Source organism: Phocoena phocoena, chromosome 13, assembly GCF_963924675.1.
Source record: "Phocoena phocoena chromosome 13, mPhoPho1.1, whole genome shotgun sequence".
In the NCBI taxonomy this organism is placed as follows: domain Eukaryota; kingdom Metazoa; phylum Chordata; class Mammalia; order Artiodactyla; family Phocoenidae; genus Phocoena; species Phocoena phocoena.
The window spans coordinates 32076836-32104034 of NC_089231.1; the positions used below are offsets into that span (position 1 = coordinate 32076836).

The following is a 27199-nucleotide window of genomic DNA, read 5'->3' on the forward strand; positions in this document are numbered from 1 at the left end:
ATTTCTATTTGGCTCTCCCCCCCGCAAGTAAAATCCAAATCACCTTGCTTTGTAATACTTAGAATAATTTGTCTCCAGAAAATCCCAAAATTTTTCAGTTGTACTGAGCAGCCAGCACTGCCTCACCACACAAATAACTGATGCCCATAGAAGATAATGGTTCGTCCTCCATAATTTCAGAATTATGGTGACAAATGTTCTTTCCTTCATTAAATTCTATCCAGGTTCCCTGAACCTTTCAAATACTTCTCAACTTTCTGACTTTGGTTTCTGTCTTTTCACTGTCCAGTTTTATCGAGAATCCTGCTACATTGGTTTAGCTTGAATTCCCCATTCTCCTACCTCATCACCCTTAATATATAATCAGGTTCCTCAACCTCCACTACCCCCAGGTGATGTCTGATCATGCTGGTCTGCCTTCAGTAAGAATGCTTCTAGGTAGGTTTAGCCAGAATCCCCCCCACTCTTGCTATTTACTCAGTTATTTTCCAGCCACAAATCCCCACCCTGCACATTGGCTATAAATTCCCAATTGTCCATGCTATATTTGAAATTGAGCCTGGTTCTATACTGAAGTCCTTTCTCCCTTGTTACAACTATCTTTAATAAAATCTGTTTTTACCACTTTATTATCCAGCTCTGTTTTTTCTTTACCAACAACCAGACAGAAATTATAGTGTTCCTGACTCATAAAGTACTGGTATATATTATGCTCGAGCTTAGATACAGCTTCCTGAGTGGTTGCCCTAATCCCAGGTTGTTTCTTTTCCAATATATCCATCATTAAGTTATTTACCTAACTAAGCTTTTTTAAGCATTATATTCCTTATGCTTCTCTTTGGCCTCCAAGGTCCAATGGTTACCCATTTGCTTTCACATCAAATCTATACTCATCTGTCTGATTTTAACACCCTATGCAATCTGATACTATGCTACATATCTCAATTTATCTCCAATGAATCCTGAATATTCACTGTATATTCTAATGGGGTCACATATCTCATGGCTTGATCATATAAATTGTTTCCTCTCACCACTGCACCCCACACTTGAACTTTTTCAACCTAGTAGAGAATTTAGTGATTATCAGCTGTGACCATTTTACTCTGCAGATAAGAAAATCAGGTCCCAGAAAAATTGTAAAGACATCATTTTCTCATAAGGAATTGAAACACAGCCAGGTCAGAAAATTCAGTCTTCCAATCTCTTTTACATTGTGTGGGAAGCCGGCCTTCTCCTTTAGTGACCTGAATTACACATGCTCTTCAGAGTCAGTGCCATTTTTCTTTTTTTTCTTTTAATTTTTCTTCTAGTTTTACTGAGATATAATTGAAATACAGTACTGTGTAAGTTTAAGATGTACAGCATAATTATTTGACATACATACATCATGAAATGATTATCACAAGTTTAGTAAATATCCTTCATCTCATATAGATACAAAATTAAGAAATAGAAAAAAAACTTTCCTGTAATGAGAACTCTTAGAATTTACTCACTTAACAACTTTCAAATACAACATACAGCAGTGTGAATTATATTTATCATGTTGTATGTTACATTCTTAGTATTTATTTATCTTATAACTGGAAGTTTGTACCTTTTGACTGCCCTCATTTAATTTCCTCTCTTCCAATCCTCACTTCTGGTAAACACAAATCTAATCTCTTTTTCTATGAGTTTATTTGTTTGTTTTTGAGATATAATTGACCTATGATACTATGTTATTTCATGTTACACAAAATAGTGATTCAACATTTCCATATATTTCAAAAGAATCACCATGATAAGTCTACTTAAGATATGTCACCATACAAAGATATGACATAGTTATTGACAATATTATCCACACTGTATATTTCATACCCCCAACTCACTTATTTTGTGACTGGAAGTTTGTACCTCTTACTCTACCTCACCTCTTTGTTTCCATTCTTCACCTCCTCCCTTCTGGCAAGTACTTGTTTGTTCTCTGTATCTGTACCTCTGTTTCTGTTTAATTATGTTTATTCATTTGTTTTGTCTTTTAGATTCCACATATAAATAAAATCATACAGTATATGCCTTTCTCTGTCTGACTTATTTTACTTAACATAATACCCTCTAAGTCTATCCATGTTGTGGCAAATGGCAAGATTTCAATTATTTTTTATGGCTGAGTAATATTGTTTTATATCTATATATCTACATATATCTCACATCTTCTTTACCCATTCATCTAACAATGGGTACTTAGGTTCCCTCCATATCTTGGTTGTTGTAAATAGTGTTGTAATGAATATAGGCATGAATATATCTTTTCAAATTAGTGTTTTTGTTTTCTCTGAATAAATATCAAGAAGTGGAATTGCTGAGTCACATGATGGATCTATTTTTAATTTTTAAAGGAATCTCCAATAATGTTCTCTATAGTAGCTTCACCAGTTTACATTCCCACCAACAGGGCATGAGTATTCCTTTTTGTCCACATCTTTGCCAACATTTGTTGTTTGCTGTATTTTTCATAATAGGGATTCTGAAAGTGTGAGGTGATATCTCATTGTAGTTTTGATTTGCATTTTCCTGTTTATTCGTATTGTTAAGCCACTTTTCATGTACCTGTTAGCCATTTGTAAGTCTTCTTTGGAAAAATGTCCTTTCAGATCTTCTGCCCAGTTTTTAACTGGTTTGTTGTTGTTGTTGCTGTTGAGTTGTATGAATTCTTTGTGTATTTTGGATTTTAACCATTATTTGATTTGTTGTTTGCAAATTTCTTCTTTCACTCATTGGGAGGTCTTTTTGTTTTGTTAATAGTTTCCCTCGTTGTGCAAAAGCTTTTTAGTTTGATGTAGTCCCATTTGTTTGCTTTTGCTTTTTTTTCTCTTTCTCAAGAAGACATATCCACAAAAAAATATTGCTGAGATTGATGTCAAAGAGCACACTCCCGGAGACGGGGGAAGATGGCGGAAGAGTAAGACGTGGAGATCGCCTTCCTCCTCACGGATACTCCAGAAATACATCTACACGTGGAACAACTCCTACAGAACACCTACTGAAGGCTGGCAGAAGACCTCAGAGCTCCCAAAAGGCAAGAAACTCCCCACGTACCTGGGTAGGGCAAAAGAAAAAAGAAAAAACAGAGACAAAAGAATAAGGACGGCACCTGCACCAGTGGGAGGGAGCTGTGAAGGAGGAAAAGTTTCCACACACTAGGAAGCCCCTCCGCGGGCGGAGACTGCGGGAGGCAGAGGGGGGAGCTTCGGGACCGCGGAGTGGTGCACAGCGATGGGTGTGGAGGGCAAAGCGGGGAGATTCCTGCACAGACGATTGGTGCCGACCGGCACTCACCAACCCAAGAGGCTTGTCTGCTCACCCACCGGGGCGGGCGGGGCTGCGAGCTGAGGCTCGGGTTTTGGTTTTGGACGGAGCGCAGGGAGAGGACTGGGACTGGCGGCTTGAGCATAGCCTGAAGGGGTTGGTGCGCCATGACTAGCCGGGAGGGAGTTCGGTGAAAAGCCTGCACCGGCCGAAGAGGCAAGAGACTTTTTCTTCCCTCTTTGTTTCCTGGTGCGCGAGGAGAGGGGTTTAAGAGCGCTGCTTAAAGGAACTCCAGAGACGGGCGCGAGCCGCGGCTAAAAGCGCGAACCCCAGAGACTGGCGCGAGCCGCGGCTGAGGGCGCGAGCCCCAGAGAAGGGCGCGAGCCGCGGCGGGAAGCGCGAACCCCAGAGACGGGCGCGAGCCGCGGCTGAAACCGTGGACCCCAGAGACGGGCAGGAGACGCTGGGGCTGCTGCTGCCGCCACCAGGGGGCCTGTGTGCGAGCACAGGTCACTCTCCGCGCCCCTCTTCCGCGGAGCCTGTGTAGGCCGCCACTGCCAGGTTCCCGGGATCCAGGGAAACTCCCCCGGGAGTACGCACGGCGGGTCTCAGGCTGGTGCAGCGTCACGCCGCCTCTGCCGCCGCAGGCCCGCCCCGCACGCAGTGCCCCTCCTTCCCCCATTCCCCAACCCCCGACCTGAGTGAGCCGGAGCTCCCGAATCAGCGGCTCCTTTAACCCCGTCCTGTCTGAGCAAAAAACAGACGCCCTCCAGCAACCTGCGCGCAGGGGCAGGGCCGGGTACAAAGCTGAGCTCCTGTGAGCTGTGAGAGCAGGGAGGAGAGGGGGAGGTCTCTCCCGGCAGCCGCGGAAGCGGCGGATTGAAGCTCCACAATCAACTTGATGTGCCCAGCATTGTGGAATACCTGAATAGACAGGGAGTGATCCCAAATTGAAGAGGGGGAATTTAGGAGCGAGATCTGTGATTTTTTTCCCTTTTCCTCTTTTTGTGAATGTGTGCGTGTATGCTTCTGTGTGAGATCTTGTCTGTATACCCTTGCTTCCACCATTTGTCCTAGGGCTCTATCCGTCCATGGTTTTTAAAAAAAAAAATTTTTTTTTCTTAATAATTAATTTTAATTATAATAACTTTATTGTACTTTACCTTCGTTCTTTCTTACTTTCTTTCCTTCCTTCCTTCCCTCCTTTAGACAGCGAATCACCCCAGGTTGAGGGGGTGGTCTCTGGGAGTAGGATTTATGATTTTTCCCCCCTTTGCCTCTCTTTGTGAACGTGTATGTGTATGCTTCTGTGTAAGATTTTCTCTGTATAGCTTTGCTTCCAAAATTTGTCCTAGGGCTCTATCCGTCCATGTTTTTTTAAAAAAAAAAATTTTTTTTTCTTAATAATTAATTTTAATTGTAATAACTTTATTGTACTTTACCTTCTTTCTTTCTTTCTTTCTTTCCTTCCTTCCTTCCCTCCTTTAGACAGTGAATCACCCCAGGTTGAGGAGGTGGTCTCTGGGAGCAGGATTTATGATTTTTCCCCCTTTGCCTCTCTTTGTGAACGTGTATGTGTATGCTTCTGTGTAAGATTTTCTCTGTATAGCTTTGCTTCCAACATTTGTCCTAGGGCTCTATCCGTCCATGGTTTTTAAAAAAAATTTTTTTTTCTTAATAATTAATTTTAATTGTAATAACTTTATTGTACTTTACCTTTGTTCTTTCTTTCTTTCCTTCCTTCCTTCCCTCCTTTAGACAGTGAATCACCCCAGGTTGAGGAGGTTGTCTCTGGGAGCAGGATTTATGATTTTTCCCCCTTTGCCTCTCTTTGTGAACGCGTATGTGTATGCTTCTGTGTAAGATTTTCTCTGTATAGCTTTGCTTCCAACATTTGTCCTAGGGTTCTATCCGTTCTTTTTTTTTTCTTTCTTTCTAAATATTTTTTAGTACAATAACTATATTATACTTTATTTTATTTTTACTGTATCTTCTTTCTTTCTGTCTTTTTTCCTTCTTTCCCTCCTTCCTTCCTCCCTCCCTTCCTCCTTTCTTTCCTTCTTTGCTTCTTTCTTCCTTCCTTCCTTTCCTCCTTTCCTTCTTTCTTTCCTCATACTTCTACTAATTCTCTCTACATTTTCTCCTTCTTTCTCTCCTTCTTTCCTTCCTTCCTCCCTCCCTCCCTCCTTTCTTTCCTTCTTTGCTTCTTTATTCCTTCCTTCCTTTCCTCATTTCCTTCTTTCTTTCCTCATACTTCTAATAATTATCTCTACTTTTTCTCCCTTTTATTCTGAGCCGTGTGGATGAAAGGCTCTTGGTGCTCCAGCCCAGGAGGCAGGGCTCTGCCTCTGAGGTAGGAGAGCCAAATTCAGGACACTGGTCAACAAGAGACCTCCCAGCTCCACATAATATTAAATGGTGGAAATCTCCCAGAGACCTCCATCTTAACACCAGCACCCAGCTTCACTCAACGACCAGCAAGCCACAGTGCTGGACAACCTATGCCAAACAACTAGCAAAACAGGAACACAACCCCACCCATTAGCAGAGAGGCTGCCTAAAATCATAACAAGGCCACAGACACCCCAAAACACACCACCAGGCGTGAACCTGCTCACTAGAGAGACAAGATCCAGCCTCATCCAGCACAACACAGGCACTAGTCCCCTCCACCAGGAAGCCTACACAACCCGCTGAAACAACCTTAGCCACTGGAGACAGACATCAAAAACAACGGGAACTACGAACGTGAAGCCTGCAAAAAGGAGACCCCAAACACAGTAAGATAAGCAAAATGAGAAGACAGAAAAACACACAGCAGATGAAGGAGCAAGATAAAAACCCACCAGACCTAACAAACGAAGAGGAAATAGGCAATCTACCTGAAAAAGAATTCAGAATAATGATAGTAAGGATGATCCGAAATCTTGGAAGTAGAATGGACAAAATGCAAGAAACAGTTAACAAGGACCTACAAGAACTAAAGATGAAACAAGCAACGATGAACAACGCAATAAATGAAATTAAAAGTACTCTAGATAGGATCAATAGCAGAATAACTGAGGCAGAAGAACGGATAAGTGACCTGGAAATAAAGTAGTGGAAATAACTATTGCAGAGCAGAATAAAGAAAAAAGAATGAAAAGAACTGAGGACAGTCTCAGAGAGCTCTGGGACAACATTAAACGCACCAACATTCGAATTATAGGGGTTCCAGAAGAAGAAGAAAAAAAGATAGGGACTAAGAAAACATTTGAAGAGATTATAGTTGAAAACTTCCCTAATATGGGAAAGGAAATAGTTAATCAAGTCCAGGAAGCACAGAGAGTCCCATACACGATAAATACAAGGAAAAATACGCCAAGACACATATTAATCAAACTATCAAAAATTAAATACAAAGAAAGCATATTAGAAGCAGCAAGGGAAAAACAACAAATAACACACAAGGGAATCCCCATAAGGTTAACAGCTGATCTCTCAGCAGAAACCCTACAAGCCAGAAGGGAGTGGCAGGACATACTGAAAGTGATGAAGGAGAAAAACCTGAAACCAAGACTACTCTACCCAGCAAGGATCTCATTCAGATTTGATGGAGAAATTAAAAGCTTTACAGAAAAGCAAAAGCTGAGAGAGTTCAGCACCACCAAACCAGCTTTACAACAAATGCTAAAGGAACTTCTCTAGATAAGAAATGCAAAAGAAGGAAACAACCTATAATAACGAACCCAAAACAATATAGAAAATGGGAATAGGAACATACATATCGATAATTACCTTAAATGTAAATGGACTAAATGCTCCCACCAAAAGACACAGATTGGCTGAATGGATACAAAAACAAGACCCTTATATATGCTGTCTACAAGAGACCCACCTCAGACCTAGAGACACATACAGACTGAAAGTAAGGGGATGGAAAAAGATATTCCATGCAAATGGAAACCAAAAGAAAGGTGGAGTAGCAATTCTCATATCAGACAAAATAGACTTTAAAATAAGGACTATTAAAAGGGATAAAGAAGGACACTACATAATGATCAAGGGATCGATCCAAGAAGAAGATATAACAATTGTAAATATTTATGCACCCAACATAGGAGCACCTCAATACATAAGGCAAATACTAACAGCCATAAAAGGGGAAATTGACAGTAACACACTCATAGTAGGGGACTTTAACACCCCACTTTCACCCATGGACAGATCATCCAAAATGAAAATAAATAAGGAAACACAAGCTTTAAATGATACATTAAACAAGATGGACTTAACTGATATTTATAGGACACTCCATCCAAAAACAACAGAATACACATTTTTCTCAAGTGCTCATGGAACATTCTCCAGGATAGATCATATCTTGGGTCACAAATCAAGCCTTGGTAAATTTAAGAAAATTGAAATTGTATTAAGTATCTTTTCCGACCACAACGCCATGAGACTAGATATCAATTACAGGAAAAGATCTGTAAAATATACAAACACATGGAGGCTAAACAATACACTACTTAATAATGAAGTGATCACTGAAGAAATCAAAGAGGAAATTAAAAAATACCTAGAAACAAATGACAATGGAGACACAACGACCCAAAACCTCTGGGATGCAGCAAAAGCAGTTCTAAGGGGGAAGTTTATAGCAATACAAGCCCACCTTAAGAAGCAGGAAACATCTCGAATAAACAACCTAACCTTGCACCTCAAGCAATTAGAGAAAGAAGAATAAAAAAACCCCAAAGCTAGCAGAAGGAAAGAAATCATAAAAATCAGATCAGAAATAAATGAAAAAGAAATGAAGGAAACAATAGCAAAGATCAATAAAACTAAAAGCTGGTTCTTTGAGAAGATAAACAAAATAGATAAACCACTAGCCAGACTCATCAAGAAAGAAAGAGAGAAAACTCAAATCAATAGAATTAGAAATGAAAAAGGAGAAATAACAACTGACACTGCAGAAATAAAAAAAAATCATGAGAGATTACTAGAAGCAACTCTATGCCAATAAAAAGGAAAATCTGGAAGAAATGGACAAATTCTTAGAAATGCACAACCTGCCAAGACTGAATCAGGAAGAAATAGAAAATATGAACAGACCAATCACAAGCACTGAAATTGAAACTGTGATTAAAATCTTCCAACAAACAAAAGCGCAGGACCAGATGGCTTCACAGGTGAATTCTATCAAACGTTTAGAGAAAAGCTATCACCTATCCTTCTCGAACTCTTCCAAAATATAGCAGAGGGAGGAACACTCCCAAATTCCTTCTACGAGGCCACCATCACCTTGATACCAAAACCAGACAAGGATGTCACAAAGAAAGAAAACTACAGGCCAATATCACTGATGAACATAGATGCAAAAATCCTCAACAAAATACTAGCAAACAGAATCCAACAGGACATTAAAAGGATCATACACCATGATCAAGTGGGGTTTATTCCAGGAATGCAAGGATTCTTCAATATCCGCAAATCTATCAATGTGATAAACCATATTAACAAACTGAAGGAGAAAAACCATATGATCATCTCAATAGATGCAGAGAAAGCTTTCGACAAAATTCAACACCCATTTATGATAAAAACCCTCCAGAAAGTAGGCATAGAGGGAACTTTCCTCAACATAATAAAGGCCATATATGACAAGCCCACAGCAAACATCATCCTCAATGGTGAAAAACTGAAAGCATTTCCACTAAGATCAGGACAAGACAAGGTTGCCCCCCTCACCACTCTTATTCAACATAGTTTTGGAAGTTTTAGCCACAGCAATCAGAGAAGAAAAGGAAATAAAAGGAATCCAAATCGGAAAAGAAGAAGTAAAGCTGTCACTGTTTGCAGATGACATGATACTATACATAGAGAATCCTAAAGATGCTACCAGAAAACTACTAGAGCTTATCAATGAATTTGGTAAAGTAGCAGGAAACAAAATTAATGCACAGAAATCTCTGGCATTCCTATATACTAATGATGAAAAATCTGAAAGTGAAATCAAGAAAACACTCCCATTTACCATTGCAACAAAAAGAATAAAATATCTTGGAATAAACCTACCTAAGGATACGAAAGACCTGTATGCAGAAAATTATAAGACACTGATGAAATAAATTAAAGATGATAGAAATAGATGGAGAGATATACCATGTTCTTGGATGGGAAGAATCAACATTGTGAAAATGACTCTACTACCCAAAGCAATCTACAGATTCAATGCAATCCCTATCAAACTACCACTGGCATTTTTCACAGAACTAGAACAAAAAATTTCGCAATTTGTATGGAAACACAAAAGACCCCGAATAGCCAAAGCAATCTTGAGAACGAAAAAAGGAGCTGGAGGAATCAGGCTCCCTGACTTCAGAGTGTATTACAAAGCAACAGTAATCAAGACAGTATGGCACTGGCACAAAAACAGAAAGATAGATCAGTGGAACAGGATAGAAAGCCCAGAGTTAAACCCACGCACATATCAACACCTTATCTTTGATAAAGGAGGCAGGAATGTACAGTGGAGAAAGGACAGCCTCTTCAATAAATGGTGCTGGGAAAACTGGACAGGTACATTTAAAAGTGTGAGATTAGATCACTCCCTAACACCATATACAAAAATAAGCTCAAAATGGATTAAAGACCTACATGTAAGGCCAGAAACTATCAAACTCTTAGAGGAAAACATAGGCAGAACCCTCTATGACATAAATCACAGCAATATCCTTTCTGACCCACCTCCTAGAGTAATGGAAATAAAAACAAAAATAAACAAATGGGACCTAATGCAACTTCAAAGCTTTTGCACAGCAAAGGAAACCATAATCAAGACCAAAAGACAACCCTCAGAATGGGAGAAAACATTTGCAAATGAAGCAACTGACAAAGGATTAATCTCCAAAATTTACAAGCAGCTCATGCAGCTCAATAACAAAAAAACAAACAACCCCATCCAAAAATGGGCAGAAGACCTAAACAGACATTTCTCCAAAGAAGATATACAGAATGCCAACAAACACATGAAAGAATGCTCAACATCATTAATCATTAGAGAAATACAAATCAAAACTACAGTGAGATATTATCTCACACCAGTCAGAATGGCCATCATCAAAAAATCTAGAAACAATAAATGCTGGAGAGGGTGTGGAGAAAAGGGGACACTCTTGCACTGCTGGTGGGAATGTGAATTGGTTCAGCCACTATGGAGAACAGTATGGAGGTTCCTTAAAAAACTACAAATAGAATTACCATATGAGCCAGCAATCCCACTACTGGGCATATACCCTGAGAAAACCGAAATTCAAAAAGAGTCATGTACCAAAATGTTCATCGCAGCTCTATTTACAATAGCCCGGAGATGGAAAGAACCTAAGCACCCATCATCGGACGAATGGATAAAGAAGATGTGGCACATATACACAATGGAATATTACTCAGCCTTAAAAAGAAATGAAATTGAGTTATTTGTAATGAGATGGATAGACCTAGAGTCTGTCATACAGAGTGAAGTAAGTCAGAAAGCAAAAGACAAATACCGTATGCTAACACATATATATGGAATTTAAGGGAAAAAAATGTCATGAAGAACCTAGGGGTAAGACAGGAATAAAGACGCAGACCTACTGGAGAACGGACTTGAGGATATGGGGAGGGGGAAGGGTGAGTTTTGACAGGGCGAGAGAGAGTCATGGACATATACACACTAACAAACGTGGTAAGGTAGATAGCTAGGCGGAAGCAGCCGCAAGGCACATGGATATTAGCTCGGGGCTTTGGGACAGCCTGGAGGGGTGGGATGGGGAGAGTGGGAGGGAGGGAGACGCAAGAGGGAAGACACATGGGAGCATATGTATATGTATAGCTGATTCACTTTGTTATAAAGCAGAAACTAACACACTATTGTAAAGCAATTATACCCCAATAAAGATATTAAAAAAAAAAAAAAAGAATCCTCCTGCCAATGCAGGGGACACGGGTTTGAGCCCTGGTCCGGGAAGATCCCACATGCCGTGGAGCAACTAAGCCTGTGAGCCACAACTACTGAGCCTGCGAGCCAAAACTACTGAAGCCCACGCTCCTAGAGCCCGTACTCCGCAACAAAGAGAAGCCACTGCGATGAGAAGCCCGCACACTGCAATGAAGTGTAGCCCCCACTCACCTTCTCAACTAGAGAAAGTCTACACGCAGCAACGAAGACCCAACACAGCCAAAAATTAATTAATTAATTAATGAAAACCTTGAGGATATAAAAAAATAAAGCTCTTCTTTGTTTTTTTTTTTTTTTTTAAAAAAAAGAGCACACTCCCTATGTTCCCTTCTATATGTTTTATTTAAGTATTTAATCTATGTTGATTTTATTTTTGTGCATGGTGTGAAAGAATAGTCCAGTTTGATTCTTCTACATGTAGCTGTCCAGTTTCCCCAAAATCATTTACTGAAGAGGCTATATTTCCCCCATTATATATTATTGCCTCCTTTGTCATAGATTAATTGCTCACACAAGTGTGGGTTCAATTCTGTGCTCTCTATTCTGTTCCATTGATCTATGTGTCTGTTTTTTTGGACAGTACTATACTGTTTTGATTACTGTAGCTCTGTAGTATGTTTTGAAATCAGGGAGCATAATACCTCCAGCTTTGTTCTTCTTTCTCAAATTTGCTTTGGCTATCTTTTGGTTTTCTATATGAATTTTTTGTTCTAGTTCTGTAAAAAATGCATTTGGTATATTTGATAGGGATTGCATTGAATCTGTTGATTGACTTAGGTAGTATGGTCATTTTATCAATATTAATTTTTCCAACCCATGAACATAGTATATCTTTCCATCTGTTTGTGCCATTTTCAATTTCTTTCATCAGTGTCTAAGAGCTTTGCAAGTACAGGTTTTTCACCTCCTTAGTTAGACTTATTCCTAGGCATTTTATTCTTTTTGATGCAGTTGTAAATGGGATTGATTTCTTAATTTCTATTTCTTATAGTTTATTGTTATGTACATAAACACAACAGATTTCTGTATATTAATTTTGTATTCTACAATTTTCCCAAATTCATTGATGAGTTCTAGTAGATTTTTAGTGGCATCTATAGGATGTTTTATGTATAGTATCATGTCATCTCCAAACAGTGACAGTTTTACTTATTCCTGTCCAATTTACATTGCTTTTCTTTCTTTTTCTTGTCTAAATCCTGTAGTTAGGAGAGCCAATACTATGTTTACAAAAACTGGTGGGACAGTATCCTTATGTTGCTCCTGAACTTACAGGAAATGTTTTCAGCTTTACAGCATTGAGTACAATGGTAGCTGTGGGCTTATCATATATGGCACATTATGTTGAGGCATGTTCCCCCTGTGTCAACCTTGTTAAAAGTTTTTAAACAACACAGTTAAGTTGCCTTCTTTCATGATGCATTCTTTTAGGTTGATAGGAAATTAGCTCCCAATATGAGTGACCTCCAGGATAAACAGGAAGCCAGCTGTGATAATATCTTTTAGTGAATTTCTATTACCAGAGACTGTCATGAAACTTTAAGGCTTAGAGTGAGTACATGTCAAGCAGATGGGGAAAAAGGCAAACAGACTTCTCTGGGAAAGAAATTTGATGCATCCAAAGACAATAAGATTCAACCTTCATTTCTTCTTAGAAAAAGACAAGTAATTGAAGGTAGAGAACATTAGATTGCTCTCTAATTGATTCAAATTTTAGTGATATATATGGCTACATAAAAGTTAAACTAGGGCTGGCCTTACATGTGCAGGAATGAGTAAATAACAATATAAAAGCTTTATCCATTTAGTATAGAGATTTGATCTCCTTTTCCTTTTGTTCCAATTCTCCAGCCTTCAAACTACACTCTCCATAAAGTGTATATCATCAAGGAAATGGTAACATTACTTTAAACATTTAGCTTAAACTAAGTAAGTAACCAAATAATAATATAATTATGTACTGAGCTCTGATCGAGGCACCATCCTTAGTGCTTTGGAGTACAAGACTGAACAGTCTTTTTTATTTATTTTATTTACACCTTTATTGGCATATAATTGCTTTACAATGGTGTGTTAGTTTCTGCTTTATAACAAAGTGAATCAGTTATACATACACATATGTTGCCATATCTCTTCCTGCTTGCATCTCCCTCCCTCCCACCCTCCCTATCCCACCCCTCCAGGCAGTCACAAAGCACCGAGCTGATCTCCCTGTGCTATGTGGCTGCTTCCCACAGGCTACCTACCTTATTTCTGGTACTGTATATATGTCCATGCCTCTCTTTTGCTTTGTCACAGCTTAACGTTCCCTCCCCCCATATCCTCAAGTCCATTCTCTAGTAGGACTGTGTCTTTATTCCTGTCTTACCCATAGGTACTTCATGACATTTGTTTTTCTTAAATTCCTTATATATGTGTTAGCATACGGTATTTGTCTTTCTCTTTCTGACTTACTTCACTCTGTATGACAGACTCTAGGTCTATCCACCTCATTACAAATAGCTCAATTTTGTTTCTTTTTATTGCTGAGTAATATTCCATTGTATACATGTGCCACATCTTCTTTATCCATTCATCTCATGATGGACACTTAGGTGGTTTCCATCTCCAGGATATTGTAAATAGAACTGCAATGAACATTTTGGTACATGACTCTTTTTGAAATGTGGTTTTCTCAGGGTATATGCCCAGTAGAGGGATTGCTGGGTCATATGGTAGTTCTATTTGTAGATTTTTAAGGAACGTCCATACTGTTCTCCATAGTGGCTGTACCAATTCACATTCCCACCAGTAGTGCAAGAGTGTCCCCTTTTCTCCACACCCTCTCCAGCATTTATTGTTTCTAGATTTTTTGATGATGGCCATTCTGACTGGTGTGAGATGATATCACATTGTAGGTTTGATTTGCATTTCTCTAATGATTAATGATGTTGAGCATTCTTTCATGTGTTTGTTGGCATTGTGTATATCTTCTTTGGAGAAATGTCTATTTAGGTCTTCTGCCCATTTTTGGATTGGGTTGTTTGTTTTTTTGTTATTGAGCTGCATGAGCTGCTTGTAAATTTTGGAGATTAATCCTTTGTCAGTTGCTTCATTTGCAAATATTTTCTCATATTCGGAGGGATGTCTTTTGGTCTTGTTTATGGTTTCCTTTGCTGTGCTAAAGCTTTTAAGTTTCATTAGGTCACATTTATTTTTGTTTTTATTTCCATTTCTCCAGAAGGTGAGTCAAAAAGTATCTTGCTGTGATTTATGTCATAGAATGTTCTGCCCATGTTTTCCTCTAAGAGTTTGATAGCTTCTGGCCTTATATTTAGGTCTTTAATCCATTTTGAGCTTATTTTTGTGTATGGTGTTAGGGAGTGTTCAAATCTCATACTTTTATATGTACCTGTCCAGTTTGCCCAGCACCACTTATTGAAGAGGCTGTCCTTTCTCCACTGTACCTTCCTGCCTCCTTTATCAAAGATAAGGTGACCATATGCGCATGTGTTTATCTCTAGGCTTTCTATCTTGTTCCATTGATCTACATTTCTGTTTTTGTGCCAGTACCATACTGGCTTGATTACTGTAGCTTTGTAGTATAGCCTGAAATCAGGGAGCTTGATTATTCCAGCTCCGTTTTTCGTTTTCAAGGTTGCTTTTGCTATTCGGGGTCTTTTGTGTTTCCATATAAATTGTGAAATTTTTTGTTCTAGTTCTGTGAAAAATGCCAATGGTAGTTTGATAGGGCTTGCATTGAATCTGTAGATTGCTTTGGGTAGTAGAGTCATTTTCACAATGTTGATACTTCCAATCCAAGAACATGGTATTTCTCTCCATCTATTTGTATCATCTTTAATTTCTTTCATCAGTGTCTTATAATTTTCTGCATACAGGTCTTTCGTATCCTTCGGTGGGTTTATTCCTAGATATTTTATTCTTTTTGTTGCAGTGGTAAATGGTAGTGTTTTCTTGCTTTCACTTTCAGATTTTTCATCGTTAGTGTATAGGAATGCCAGAGATTTCTGTGCATTAATTTTGTATCCTGCTACTTTACCAAATTCATGGATTAGCTCTAGTAGTTTTCTGGTAGCATTTTTAGGATTCTCTATGTATAGTGTCAGGTCAACTGCAAACAGTGACAGCTTTACTTCTTTTCTGATTTGGATTCCTTTTATGTCCTCTTCTTCCCTGATTACTGTGGCTAAAACTTCCAAAACTATGTTGAATAAGAGTGGTGAGAGTGGGCAACCTTTTCTTGTTCCTGATCTTAGTGGAAATGGTTTCAGTTTTTCACCATTGAGGACGATGTTGGCGGTGGGTTTGTCATATATGACCTTTATTATTTTTAGGAAAGTTTCTTCTATGCCTACTTTCTGCAGGGTTTTTATCATAAATGGGTGTTGAATTTTGTCGAAGGCTTTCTCTGCATCTATTTAGATGATCATATTGTTTTTCACCTTCAATTTGTTAATATGGTTTATCACGTTGATTGATTTGCGAATATTGAAGAATCCTTGAATTCCTGGAATAAACCCAACTTGATCATGGTGTATGATCCGTTTAATATGTTGTTGGATTCTGTTTGCTAGTATTTTGTTAAGGATTTTTGCATCTATGTTCATCAGTGATATTGGCCTGTAGTTTTCTTTCTTTGTGACATCCTTGTCTGATTTTGGTATCAGTGTGATGGTGGCCTCGTAGAATGAGTTTGGGAGTGTTCCTCCCTCTGTTATATTTTGGAAAAGTTTGAGAAGGATAGGTGTTAACTCTTCTGTAAATGTTTGATAGATTTCCCCTGTGAAGCCAACTGTTCCTGGGCTTTTGTTTGTTGGAAGATTTTTAATCACAGTTTCAATTTCAGTGCTTGTGATTTGTCTGTTCATATTTTCTATTTCTTCCGGATTCAGTCTTGGCAGGTAGTGCCTTTCTAAGAATTTGTTCATTTCTTCCAGGTTGTCCATTTTAGTGGCATAGAGTTGCTTGTAGTGATTTCTCATGACCTTTTGTATTTCTGCAGTGTCAGTTGTTACTTCTCCTTTTTCATTTCTAATTCTATTGATTTGAGTCTTCTCCCTTTTTTTGTTGATGAGTCTGTCTAATGGTTTATCAATTTTGTTTATCTTCTCAAAGAACCAACTTTTAATTTTATTGATATTTGCTGTCGTTTCCTTCATTTCTTTTTCATTTATTTCTGATCTGATTTTTATGATTTCTTTCCTTCTGCTAACTTTGGGGTTTTTTTGTTCTTTTTCTCATATTACTTTAGGTGCAAGGTTAAGTTGTTTATTCAAGATGTTTCCTGTTTCCTCAGGTAGGATTGTATTGCTATAAACTTCCCTCTTAGAACTGCTTTTGCTGCATCCCATAGGTTGTGGGTCATCGTGTCTCCTTTGTCATTTGTTTCTAGGTATTTTTTTATTCCCTCTTTGATTTCTTCAGTGATCATTTCGTTATTAGGTAGTGTATTGTTTAGCCTCCATGTGTTTGTATTTTTTACAGATCTTTTCCTGTAATTGATATGTAGTCTCATAGCGTTGTGGTCAGAAAAGGTACTTAATACAATTTCAACTTTCTTAAATCTTACCAAGGCTTGATTTGTGACCCAAGATATGATCTGTCCTGGAGAATGTTCCATAAGCATTAGAGAAGAATATGTATTCTGCTGTTTTTGGATGGAATGTCCTATAAATATCTGTTAATTCCATGTTGTATGATGTATCATTTAAAGTTTGTGTTCCTTATTTATTTCTATTTTGGTTTATCTGTCCATTGGTGAAAGTGGTGTGTTGAAGTCCCCTACTATGAATGTGTTACTGTCAATTTCCCCTTTTATGGCTCTTAGTATTTGCCTTATGTATTGAGGTGCTCCTACGTTGGGTGCATAAATATTTAAAATTGTTATATCTTCTTCTTGGAGCAATCCCTTCATCATTATGTAGTGTCCTTCTTTGTCTCTTCTAATAGTCTTTACTTAAAGTCTATTTTGTCTGATATGAGAATTACTACTCCAGCTTTCTTTTGGTGTCCATTTGCATGAAATATGTTTTTCCATCCCCTTACTTTCATTCTGTATGTGGCTCTAGGTCTGAAGTGGGTCTCTTCTAGACACACATGTGTGGGTCTTGTTTTTGTATCCGTTCAGCCAATTTGTGTCTTTTGATGGGAGCATTTAGTCCATTTACATTTAAGGTAATTATCAATATGTATGTTCCTTTTCCCATTTTCTTAGTTGTTTTGGGTTCATTATTGTAGGTCTTTTCCTTCTCTTGTGTTTTTTACCTAGAGAAGCTCCTTTAGCAGTTGTTGTAGAGCTGGTTTTGTGGTGCTGAACTCTCTCAGTTTTTGCTTGCCTGTAAAGGTTTTAATTTCTCCATCAAATCTGAATGAGATCCTTGCTGGGTAGAGTAATCTTGGTTGCAGGTTTTTCGCCTTCATCACTTTAAATATGTCCTGCCACTCTCTTCTGGTTTGCAGAGTTTCTGCTGAAAGATCAGCTATTAACCTTATGGGGATTACCTTGTGTGTTATTTGTTGTTTTTCCCTTGCTGCTTTTAATATGCTTTCTTTGTATTTAGTTTTTGCCAGTTTGATTAATATGTGTCTTGGCATATTTCTCCTTGGATTTATCCTGTATGGGATTCTTTGTGCTTCCTGGACTTGATTAACTATTTCCTTTTCCATATTAGGGGAGTTTTGAACTATAATCTTTTCAAATACTTTCTCAGTCACTTTCTTTTTCTCTTCTTCTTCTGGAACCCCTATAATTCTAATTTTCCTCTATTTAATGTTGTCCCTGAGGTCTCTGAGACTGTCCTCAGTTCTTTGCATTCTTTTTTCTTTATTCTGCTCTGCAGTAGTTATTTCCACTCTTTTACCTTCCAGGTCACTTATCCGTTCTTCTGCTTCAGTTATTCTGCTATTGATCCCATCTAGAATATTTTTAATTTCATTTATTGTGTTGTTCATCATTGCTTGTTTCATCTTTAGTTTTTCTAGGTCCTTGTTAAATATTTCTTGCATTTTGTCTATTCCATTTCCAAGATTTTGGATCATCTTTACTATCATTATTCTGAATTCTTTTTTCAGGTAGACTGACTATTTCCTCTTCATTTGTTAGGTCTGGTGGGTTTTTATCTTGCTCCTTCATCTGCTGTGTGTTTTTCTGTCTTCTCAGTTTGCTTACCTTGTTGTGTTTAGGGTTTCCTGTTTGCAGGCTGCAGGTTCGTAGTTCCTGTTTTTTTGGTGTCTGTCCCCAGTGGCTCAGGTTGCTTCAGTGGGTGGTGTAGGCTTCCTGGTGTAGGGGACTAGTGCCTGTGCTCTGGTCAATGAGGCTTGATCTTATCTTTCTTGTTTGCATGTCCACGTCTGGTGGTGTGTTTTGGAGTATTTGTGGACTTATTATTATATTAAGCAGACTCTCTGCTAATGGGTGGGGATGTGTTCCTGTCCTGCTAGTTGTTTGGCATAGGCTGTCCAGCACTGTAGCGTGCTGGTCGTTGAGTGAAGCTAGGTGTTGGTGTTGAGATGGAGATCTCTGGGAGATTTTCACTGTTTGGTAATATGTGGCGCTGGGAGGTCTCTTGTGGGCCAGTGTCCTGAAGTTGTCTCTCCCACCTCAGAGGCACAGCACTGACTCCTGGCTGCAGCACCAAGAGCCTTTCATCTATCTGACTCAGAATAAAAGGGAAAAATGTAGAAGAAAAGAATTAGTAGAAGTATAAAGAAAGAAAGAAAGAAAGGAGGGAGGGAGGGAGAGAGGGAGGGAGGAAGGAAGGAAGGAAGGAAAGAGGGAAGGAAGAAAAAAAGCAAGCAAGCAAGAAGATAAAGTAAAATAAAATAAAGTAAGATAAAATATAATAAAGTTATTAAAATACAGAATAATTATTAAGAAAAAATTCAAAAACTAAGCAAACAATCAAACATAAAAACTAAAAAACGGACGGATAGAACCCTAAGACAAATGGTCGAAGCAAAGCTATACAGACAAAATCTCACACAGAAGCATACACATACACACTCACAAAAAGAGGAAAAGGCGAAAAAATCATAAATCTTGCTGTCAAAGTCCATCTCCTCAGTTTGGGATGATTCGTTGTCTATTCAGTTATTCCACAGATGCAGGGTACATCAAGTTTATTGTTGAGCTTTAATCTCCTGCTTCTGAGGCTGCTGGGAGAGATTTCTCTTTCTCTTCTTTGTTCTCACAGCTCCCTTGGCTCAGCTTTGTGTTTGGTACCGCCTCTGCGTGTAGGTCGCAGGAGGGCGTCTGTTCTTCGCTCAGAGAGGATGGGGTTAAAGGAGCAGTTGATTCGGGGACTCTGGCTCTCTCAGGCCTGAGGGAGGGAGGGGCACGGAGTGCAGGGCGAGTCTGCAGTGGCAGAGGCCAGTGTGACGTTGCACCAGCCTGAGGCTCGCCGTGCATTCTCCCAAAGAAGTTGTCCCTGGATCCTGGGACCCTGGCAGTGGCAGGCTGCACAGGCTCCCCAAAAGAGGTGTGTGGATAGTGACCTGTGCTCGTACACAGGCTTCTTGGTGGTGGCAGCAGCAGCCTTAGCATCTCATGCCCGTCTCTGGGGTCCGCGCTTTTAGTTGTGGCTTGCGTCCGTCTCTGGAGCTCCTTTAAGCGCTCTTAATCCCCTTTCCTGCTAGTGTTGGAGGGTCTCCAGCACTGCGGGCGGTGGTTGTGGCTCGCCGTGGGGAAAAGGACACTGCCAGCAGAAGTACTGGGAAGTACTCCTTGCCATGTGTCCTCCCATAGTCTGCCCTGAACAGTCTTTATCTCAGGTAGTTCAGAGCCTACTGTTGGGAATGAGAGCAAAGCACAGGAATTACAATAGAAAGAAAGAATTATCAGTGCCAAAATCTGGGAGCTGTTAAGTACTGAGCATGTTTGGCAAGAGGGAACACAACTAGAAGAGAGCTGTTAAAAAACATTTTCATAAAATCTTTAAAGAGATAAATATACTTGCAGTGGTACAAAGCTCCACATCTCAAGAAAAAAAAAAAAAAGTGGCAAAACAATACTCTTTCCCAAAACTGATCCAGACTAGTCAACTTTACACCCTAATTCCTGTCCCTATTGGTCAGTCCAAACTACTTGCCCCACCTCTGATTGCGGCTTTCATACCTACCCCTTTTAGATTTTATTCTTTCACATATACCATATTTCCAGTTACCTATGGATAGCTCCTTTTAGTACAAACGTATATGAGACAAAATGGCCCTTAAGTTACTTACTTTCTTAATTAACTTCTTTCTGTTATTACTTCTGTTGTTGTTTGCCAGGCTCCAGAGCTACAAAATCAGGAGACATATTTTGTTTAATTTTTTCTTTCTTGGCTAGGCAGTGTGGCATGGTGTGTATCTGATTTTCTAACTGCTGGATAATTGAAAAATTATCTACCAATTCCTGTAGGTTTTATCTAATTGATAAAACCTACAGGAATGCACCTTGAAATAAGGCAATTCTAGGAATTTGGCCATACTATTTAGTATCTCTATATTTTGATTTTTTAAATATCCAAAGTGGAAGTTGATAACATAGACCACAGAAGTAGGGCATGTGCAAAAGCCCAACCTATTGCCTAGTATCATTGATTGAAACATCAATAGCATTTTCCCACTTCCTGTCTCTCTTTCACCCAAACTAGTGAGCATCAAGTTTTTCTTCATATTTCTCATCTCCCCAATTCTTTGTATTGTGACCTTTCATTTAAGTATTTCACCTTCTATTTCTTCTCCTATAGAAAAATCAGGGTTACTGCAAAAGGCTTCAAGAATTTCTCCCTGCTTTCAACTTCTCTTCTCTCCATTACTCCTACTATTGCCAGACCAATCCTGGCAATAAACTGGGCTGCATGTTGCTTTCCTCCTTTCTCTTGAGTTCTTGGTTTACTGTCACATCAAGTCCAAAATCTTGTTGTCATGGGTCAATAACCTGACCTCACTCAACAACAGGAACATGCCACCCCTTTACATGAGCTATACCCATGTCTCTTTCTGTAACATCATTTCCCATCTTAAGTATATATCCCAGTCCCACATCACATGTCCTGCACTTTCTCTCTAACCCTACACTTCACGCCACCTTGCACATCCAACCACTGTCCAGCCTTGTGTCCCCCACAGGGCTCAGGAAACTTCAGTAATGACTTACTATTTGAACAGAATTGTCACTCTCCCTTCCCCTGGGAAACCTGCCCAGATACACTCTCTTTTGAGTTCCCCTAATATGTGCTCCTGGGTACTATCTTTTGTGTTGATTTACTTCTTTCATACTAAGAAGATAAATTTGGTGCAGAGATGTGGTTGTAGTGGGTATAGTAACCAGTATAGACAAGGTTATGTGTGTTTTATCAGGAAGCAGTTGAAAGGCTGGACTGACTATAGTGCTAGCTCATTCATACAATGTGTTACCACTAGTTGAATGCAATGGAGAGCTGGATCTGTCCCTAAGTTTCCAAATACCTGCTCAAAATTCTTACTCTGATAATCAAGAAACTGGGATAGGAGATTAATCAAAACTTATTTCTTTATTTTCAGAATTAAGATAATTTTTACACTATTTCATTATAAGAAAGCATATCAAAGGGAAATGATCAAGCTGCAGCATTGTACTCAGAATAGCTTGGAAGATATTGGAAACGTTTATGTTTACAGCATTTTACAGTGCATCCATTTCATAGATATTTTGTTACTTATGGATAAGAAATAGAATCTCATAATGTTCTTGAATAATTAACCAACAACTTTTATTTATAGCAGGATGCAAATGTAGATGTTCATATTCAGATACACAGAACACAAAGCACAGGGATCTTTAATTCATGGATGAATGAAGATGGAAGCAGCATGTTGAACATAACAATTTTCCTTGAAGAGTGATTCCCATATTTTATCTTATTAAGTTGATACATAGTTGCAGATCTTCTCAATTCTCTGGGCTCCACCAACCTCCAGTGCATCTTTCAGTAAAACACACATATATATGCTATGAAAGAATTGGTATGGATAAGGTCATCTAAGAGGAAATATCCTCTGCATTCATTGGAATAACTTAATTATACCTGTTTTATTGGTGGAAAGATTCTCCTATTTGGAGAAAAAAAGATTAATAATTTTCTGATTGAGCTTATTTAAGAAATGCTCTCACATATATTAACTGCAGCTCAAAGAGGATTTCATTCCTGTACCCTCAGAGAAGTGTTGCATTCTGCAGGATTTGTACCAGAGATAATAGGCTTAATTTGTATTTTAAAAATTTATCAAAACATTTTCACTTCTCTTTGCTCATTAGATCCTTTCTACAGCTTTGTAAGACAGGTTAAGTGTGTGTCCTAATTTCTCTTTGACAAAGAGGAAATTGAGGTGCTGAGGGTTTAATTTGTTAGAAGATACACTCAGGTGAGTAACAGACCTAGAAGCTGTGTACTATGTCTTCCAGATTCTGTGCTTTCAGATTATATAGACGACTTTTGAATATAAATGCAAAGTTTTGTACCCTTACATACATGTGCAAAGCAAAATCAACCAAGGAGCTTGGTAAAACACTACAATGCTAGAACCTCATACCTGGAGACGACAATTCAGGTCAGATGTGAGGCCTACTATATCTATTTTTTAAATGACATATATGTGACTTTGAGTTTGGTTAACCAGCACTATTGGATATTCACTCATCCATTCATTCAGTGTTATTCTTTGTGAATTTCTCCTTCATGTACTTTGCCTGTCTTCCTAACAGGATGTTGGGCTCTTTAAAATTTTTAGTCTTATGTCTATGGTGTAGGTATTGTTGAAATAATCAAATTTACTGTTCTTTTCTTTTGTTTCACATATAAAGAAACTTCTCCAGTCCAAATTAAAAAAAAAATCCTAATTCAAAATCAAAAAATATTTTGTTTCTTACAACAAAATTAAATCCATATCTAGAAGAGAATTTGTAAATGGACAATAAACATAAAAAAATGTTCAATATAGCTCATAAATAAATACAGATTAAAGAAACAAGATACTCTTTTTACCCTAAAATCTATAAAAGATAGAAAACTTTGATGGTAAGTGGCATTGATAAGAATGAGGGGAAATAGGCATTTCTGTATCATGCTGGTGTTATTGGTACAATGTCCTTAGTGGTGAAATTGACAATATTTCTCAAAAGTAAAAATATATGTTCTCTTTGATCTAGCAGTACTGCTTCCCAGGTATACATAAATTTGTGAAACGTGGGTGTCTAAAAATATACATTGTTGCATTGTTTGTAATAGGAATAAAAGGAGGATATCTAGATGCCTGTTTATTGACAACTACTTAAATAAAATATAGTATATGCATAAAAGGAATTATGATGCAACCAGGGAAAATAATAAGCAACACTTGTGTATGCTTAAATGGAACAATTCTATGTTACATTAAATATATTATATTCAAGGTATATTAAGTTTCTTAAGGCTTAATTAAGATTTAAAGTAAAACTTAGGTATATTATGTTCCTATTTTAGTATAAAGAGGTGTATAAAGGTGAAATGTATGTCTCTGGCTGTGTATACATAGACTGCTTCTCTAAGGAAAGAAAATATTAACTCATGCATTTGGGAAAAAAGCTAGGAGTTTGAGGTGGAAAGAAAACTAAATTAATTTTATATACTTGTACAATTTAAACATTTTGCAATGTGCATTTATTATTTTTTAATAAACACTAGATGATTAAAAATAAGTTTAATGTTTAAAATAATAATTGACAATTAGACTGAACAGTAAATTGTAAAATATATCTTTTCCAGTTTAGTTTGCACTTTTATTATGACTTAAACCATATACAACTGATACAACAAATCTATTTATATTTTCTGAAAGATTCCATATATTTCTATGATGATTCTATCATTTCTATATGAAAAAGTAATTAAAAGTTTGGGAAATATCAGTTAGCTATTTCAATCCATGCTTCTTTAGTTGATCCATATCAACTGTAGGATTCTGATTGAGGCATAGGGTTTTCAAAATTAAAGAATGTCAAAAGTATGAGGGACCTCAGACATTTTATAATCTAACCTTGTTTTTGAGATGAAGAAACTGGGTCCAGTAGGATTTTTTTCTCCCATGTTAGTTTGTTTCACTCACATATTAAAATTTATGATTGAGTTAAAGTAAAATTTAGTATTTAATAAATTGAAATAGTGAGGGTCAGAGAATATGAATTATTCAAACCAGCTCTACATTAGCTGGCTCTCTCTCTTGGCTCATTCTTACAGTTTTGAAATGATTGGCTGAATTCAGTGATACTGTTTACATTTGTTCCATACTGACTGAAAAAAACTTTGAGAGATTCAACAACTAACTCAGGACCTTATTAACTTTATTACTTTCTCTAGACTTGTAAGCACCTCAGTTTTCCAGAATTTCTGGGTCTATGTAAATGCTGCTATCCTTTAAAAGGCAAGCCATGTTCAATCAAATTGACATTTACTCTGATCAGCTTTTGTTTGTTTGTTTGTTTCACAATATGGTCTCATGTTGTTCTTTTATTATTTAGCATGGCTTGTTCCACAACTAGAGTCCAAGTTTTATATTTCCCATTGCAAGTGTCTAATTTACCTTTGTGTTTTTAGCAAGAGGTTCAGAATAATAGTGAATGAAAACATATATTTCAGAGTAAAATAAGTGTTTCATATCACAAGTCAAGCCAAATATTGAATTTTCAGTTGCCAAGCAATATAGTTTAGGTGGGAGGCAATATAAAAACTGATACAGCAATGTCTCCCAGGTTGGGATATTGGTACATTGGGGAGGGAGCTCCTGTCCTCCTCTGCAAAGAGAGGATGGAAGAGTCAACAGAATGTAGAAATGGACCCGTGACTCAGCGATTAAGATCTCTCTGTTTATGCCTCTTAGGGAGACAGATCTAAGAATACCCAAATATATCTCTGGGTTAGGGAGTATTTATGTTAATAACTTCCTCCATTCACAAAGATAAAGTAAAGCTCTAGTTTGTTTTCTTTTTCTTTTTTTTTTTGTTGGTACGCGGGCCTCTCACTGTTGTGGCCTCTCCCGCTGTGGAGCACAGCCTCCGGATGCGCAGGCTCAGTGGCCATGGCTCACGGGCCCAGCCGCTCCACGGCATGTGGGATCTTCTTGGACCAGGGCACGAACCCGTGTCCCCTGTGCCGGCAGGCGGACTCTCAACCACTGCGCCACCAGGGAAGCCCTGTTTTCATATTTTTGAGGAGAAATTTAGTTAGTTCCTCTAGGTTTTAATGTTTGGAGTGTACAAATTTAGATTTCTTTTCCTAAAATTAGGTCATTAGAAGTATATAGTCTATAAATAATCACCAAGAGTTCATGAGTAAATTTGCTTTTTAACATATCTCCCCTAATATCTCTTAAATCAAATCTTCTGTGATTAAAGATCAACACTTTGAGCAGTTTAAAACATTCAGATTTCATAATGGTTTGTTTAGACCTCACATGGCTCTTCTATATGCAAAACCTATAAATATACTTTTAGAAAATTTCTACCCAAACTACTTAGTCTCCTAATTTGTCTACTTTTAACCTTTTGTGTTGTTAATATTATGTGTTCATGTCATTGTTTTAAATTACATAATAATTTTACTCTTTTCCTGCAGGCAGAATTCACAACCATGTGGGAGTAGTACATGTGAGGTGGTGAGGGATTCACCATCTTGTACTCTGTCACTGACCATCAGTCATTCCAGGAGGCTGCCAAGTTTAAAGGGCTCATTTTTCAGGTCAGTCACACCTATGATATCCCCTTGGTCCTGGTGGATAACAAACTTGATCTGACAGACTTTCATCAGGTGAGTGTCAATTTTACCTGTTAGTGTCTGTCTTTTCCTCTGAGAATACATAGGATCAAGTATGGTTGCTTTTTGAGGTTTATATTGAGAATTATAAGAAATAAATATTATACACAAGTTTTCTTTGAAGAACTGTGATAAATTTTGTTAGTCACCACAATATACCTTATTCCGCATACTACTTTTCAGTGTCCTTATCACTCCCCCATCAAGAGGCACAGTCTGTTTCTCCCATCCTCTTGGATGTGGGCTGGCCCTATGATTTGTTTTGAGCAGCAGAGTGTAGTAGAACTTATGCTCTATAACTTTTGAGGCTGAACCTTAAGAGTTAAGTGAGAACAGTTTACGAGATCTCTGGGACAATATCAAGTGCACTAATATTCACATTATTGGGGTCCCAGATGGAGAAGAGAGAGAAAAAATGCCTGAGAAAATCTTTGAAGACTTAGAAGCTGAAAACTTCCTTAACCTGGGAAAGGAAACAGTCACCCAAGTCCAGGAAATACAGAGCGTCCCATACAGTATTAACCCAAAGAGGAACACATCAAGACACATTATAATCAAAATGACAAAAATTAAAGATAAGGAGAGAATATCAAAAGCAGCACAGGAAAAGCAACAAATAGCATTCAAGGGAGTTCCCATAAGACTATTGGCTGTTTTCTCAACAGAAACTCTGCAGGCCAGAAGGGCGTGTCATGACATATTTAAAGTGATGAAAGGGAAAAACCTACAACCAAGAATACCTCACCCAGCAAGGATTCCATTCAGATTTGATGAGAAACCAAAGCTTTACAGACAAGCAAAAGCTAAAATTGTTCAGAACCACCAAGACAGCTTTACAACAAATGTTAAAGAAATTTCTTTAGGTGAAAAAGAAAATGTTACAGTGAAAAACAAGAATGTTATGAAATGAAAAAATCTCATCAGTAAAGGCAAACAAGCAATAAAGGTAGGAACTTATCCACACACAAAGCTAGTAGGGAGGTTTAAAGACAAAAGTATTAAAATCATCTATTTCCACGGTTAGGGGATAAACAAAGCAATAGATATAAAATATAATATAAAGAACAGTAATCATAGGGGAGGAGAGTACAAATAGAGGGCTTTTAAA

General features: G+C 38.0%; 1 protein-coding gene across 1 annotated transcript in view; it reads left to right on the plus strand.

Moving 5' to 3' along the window:
* The window catches only part of RIT2 (Ras like without CAAX 2), a 599180-nt gene that overhangs the window by 305226 nt on the left and 266755 nt on the right, over positions 1-27199 (plus strand). Inside the window, 1 exon segment of the mRNA XM_065890056.1 lies at positions 25894-26085. Within this exon segment, the coding sequence (XP_065746128.1) occupies positions 25894-26085 (192 nt within the window).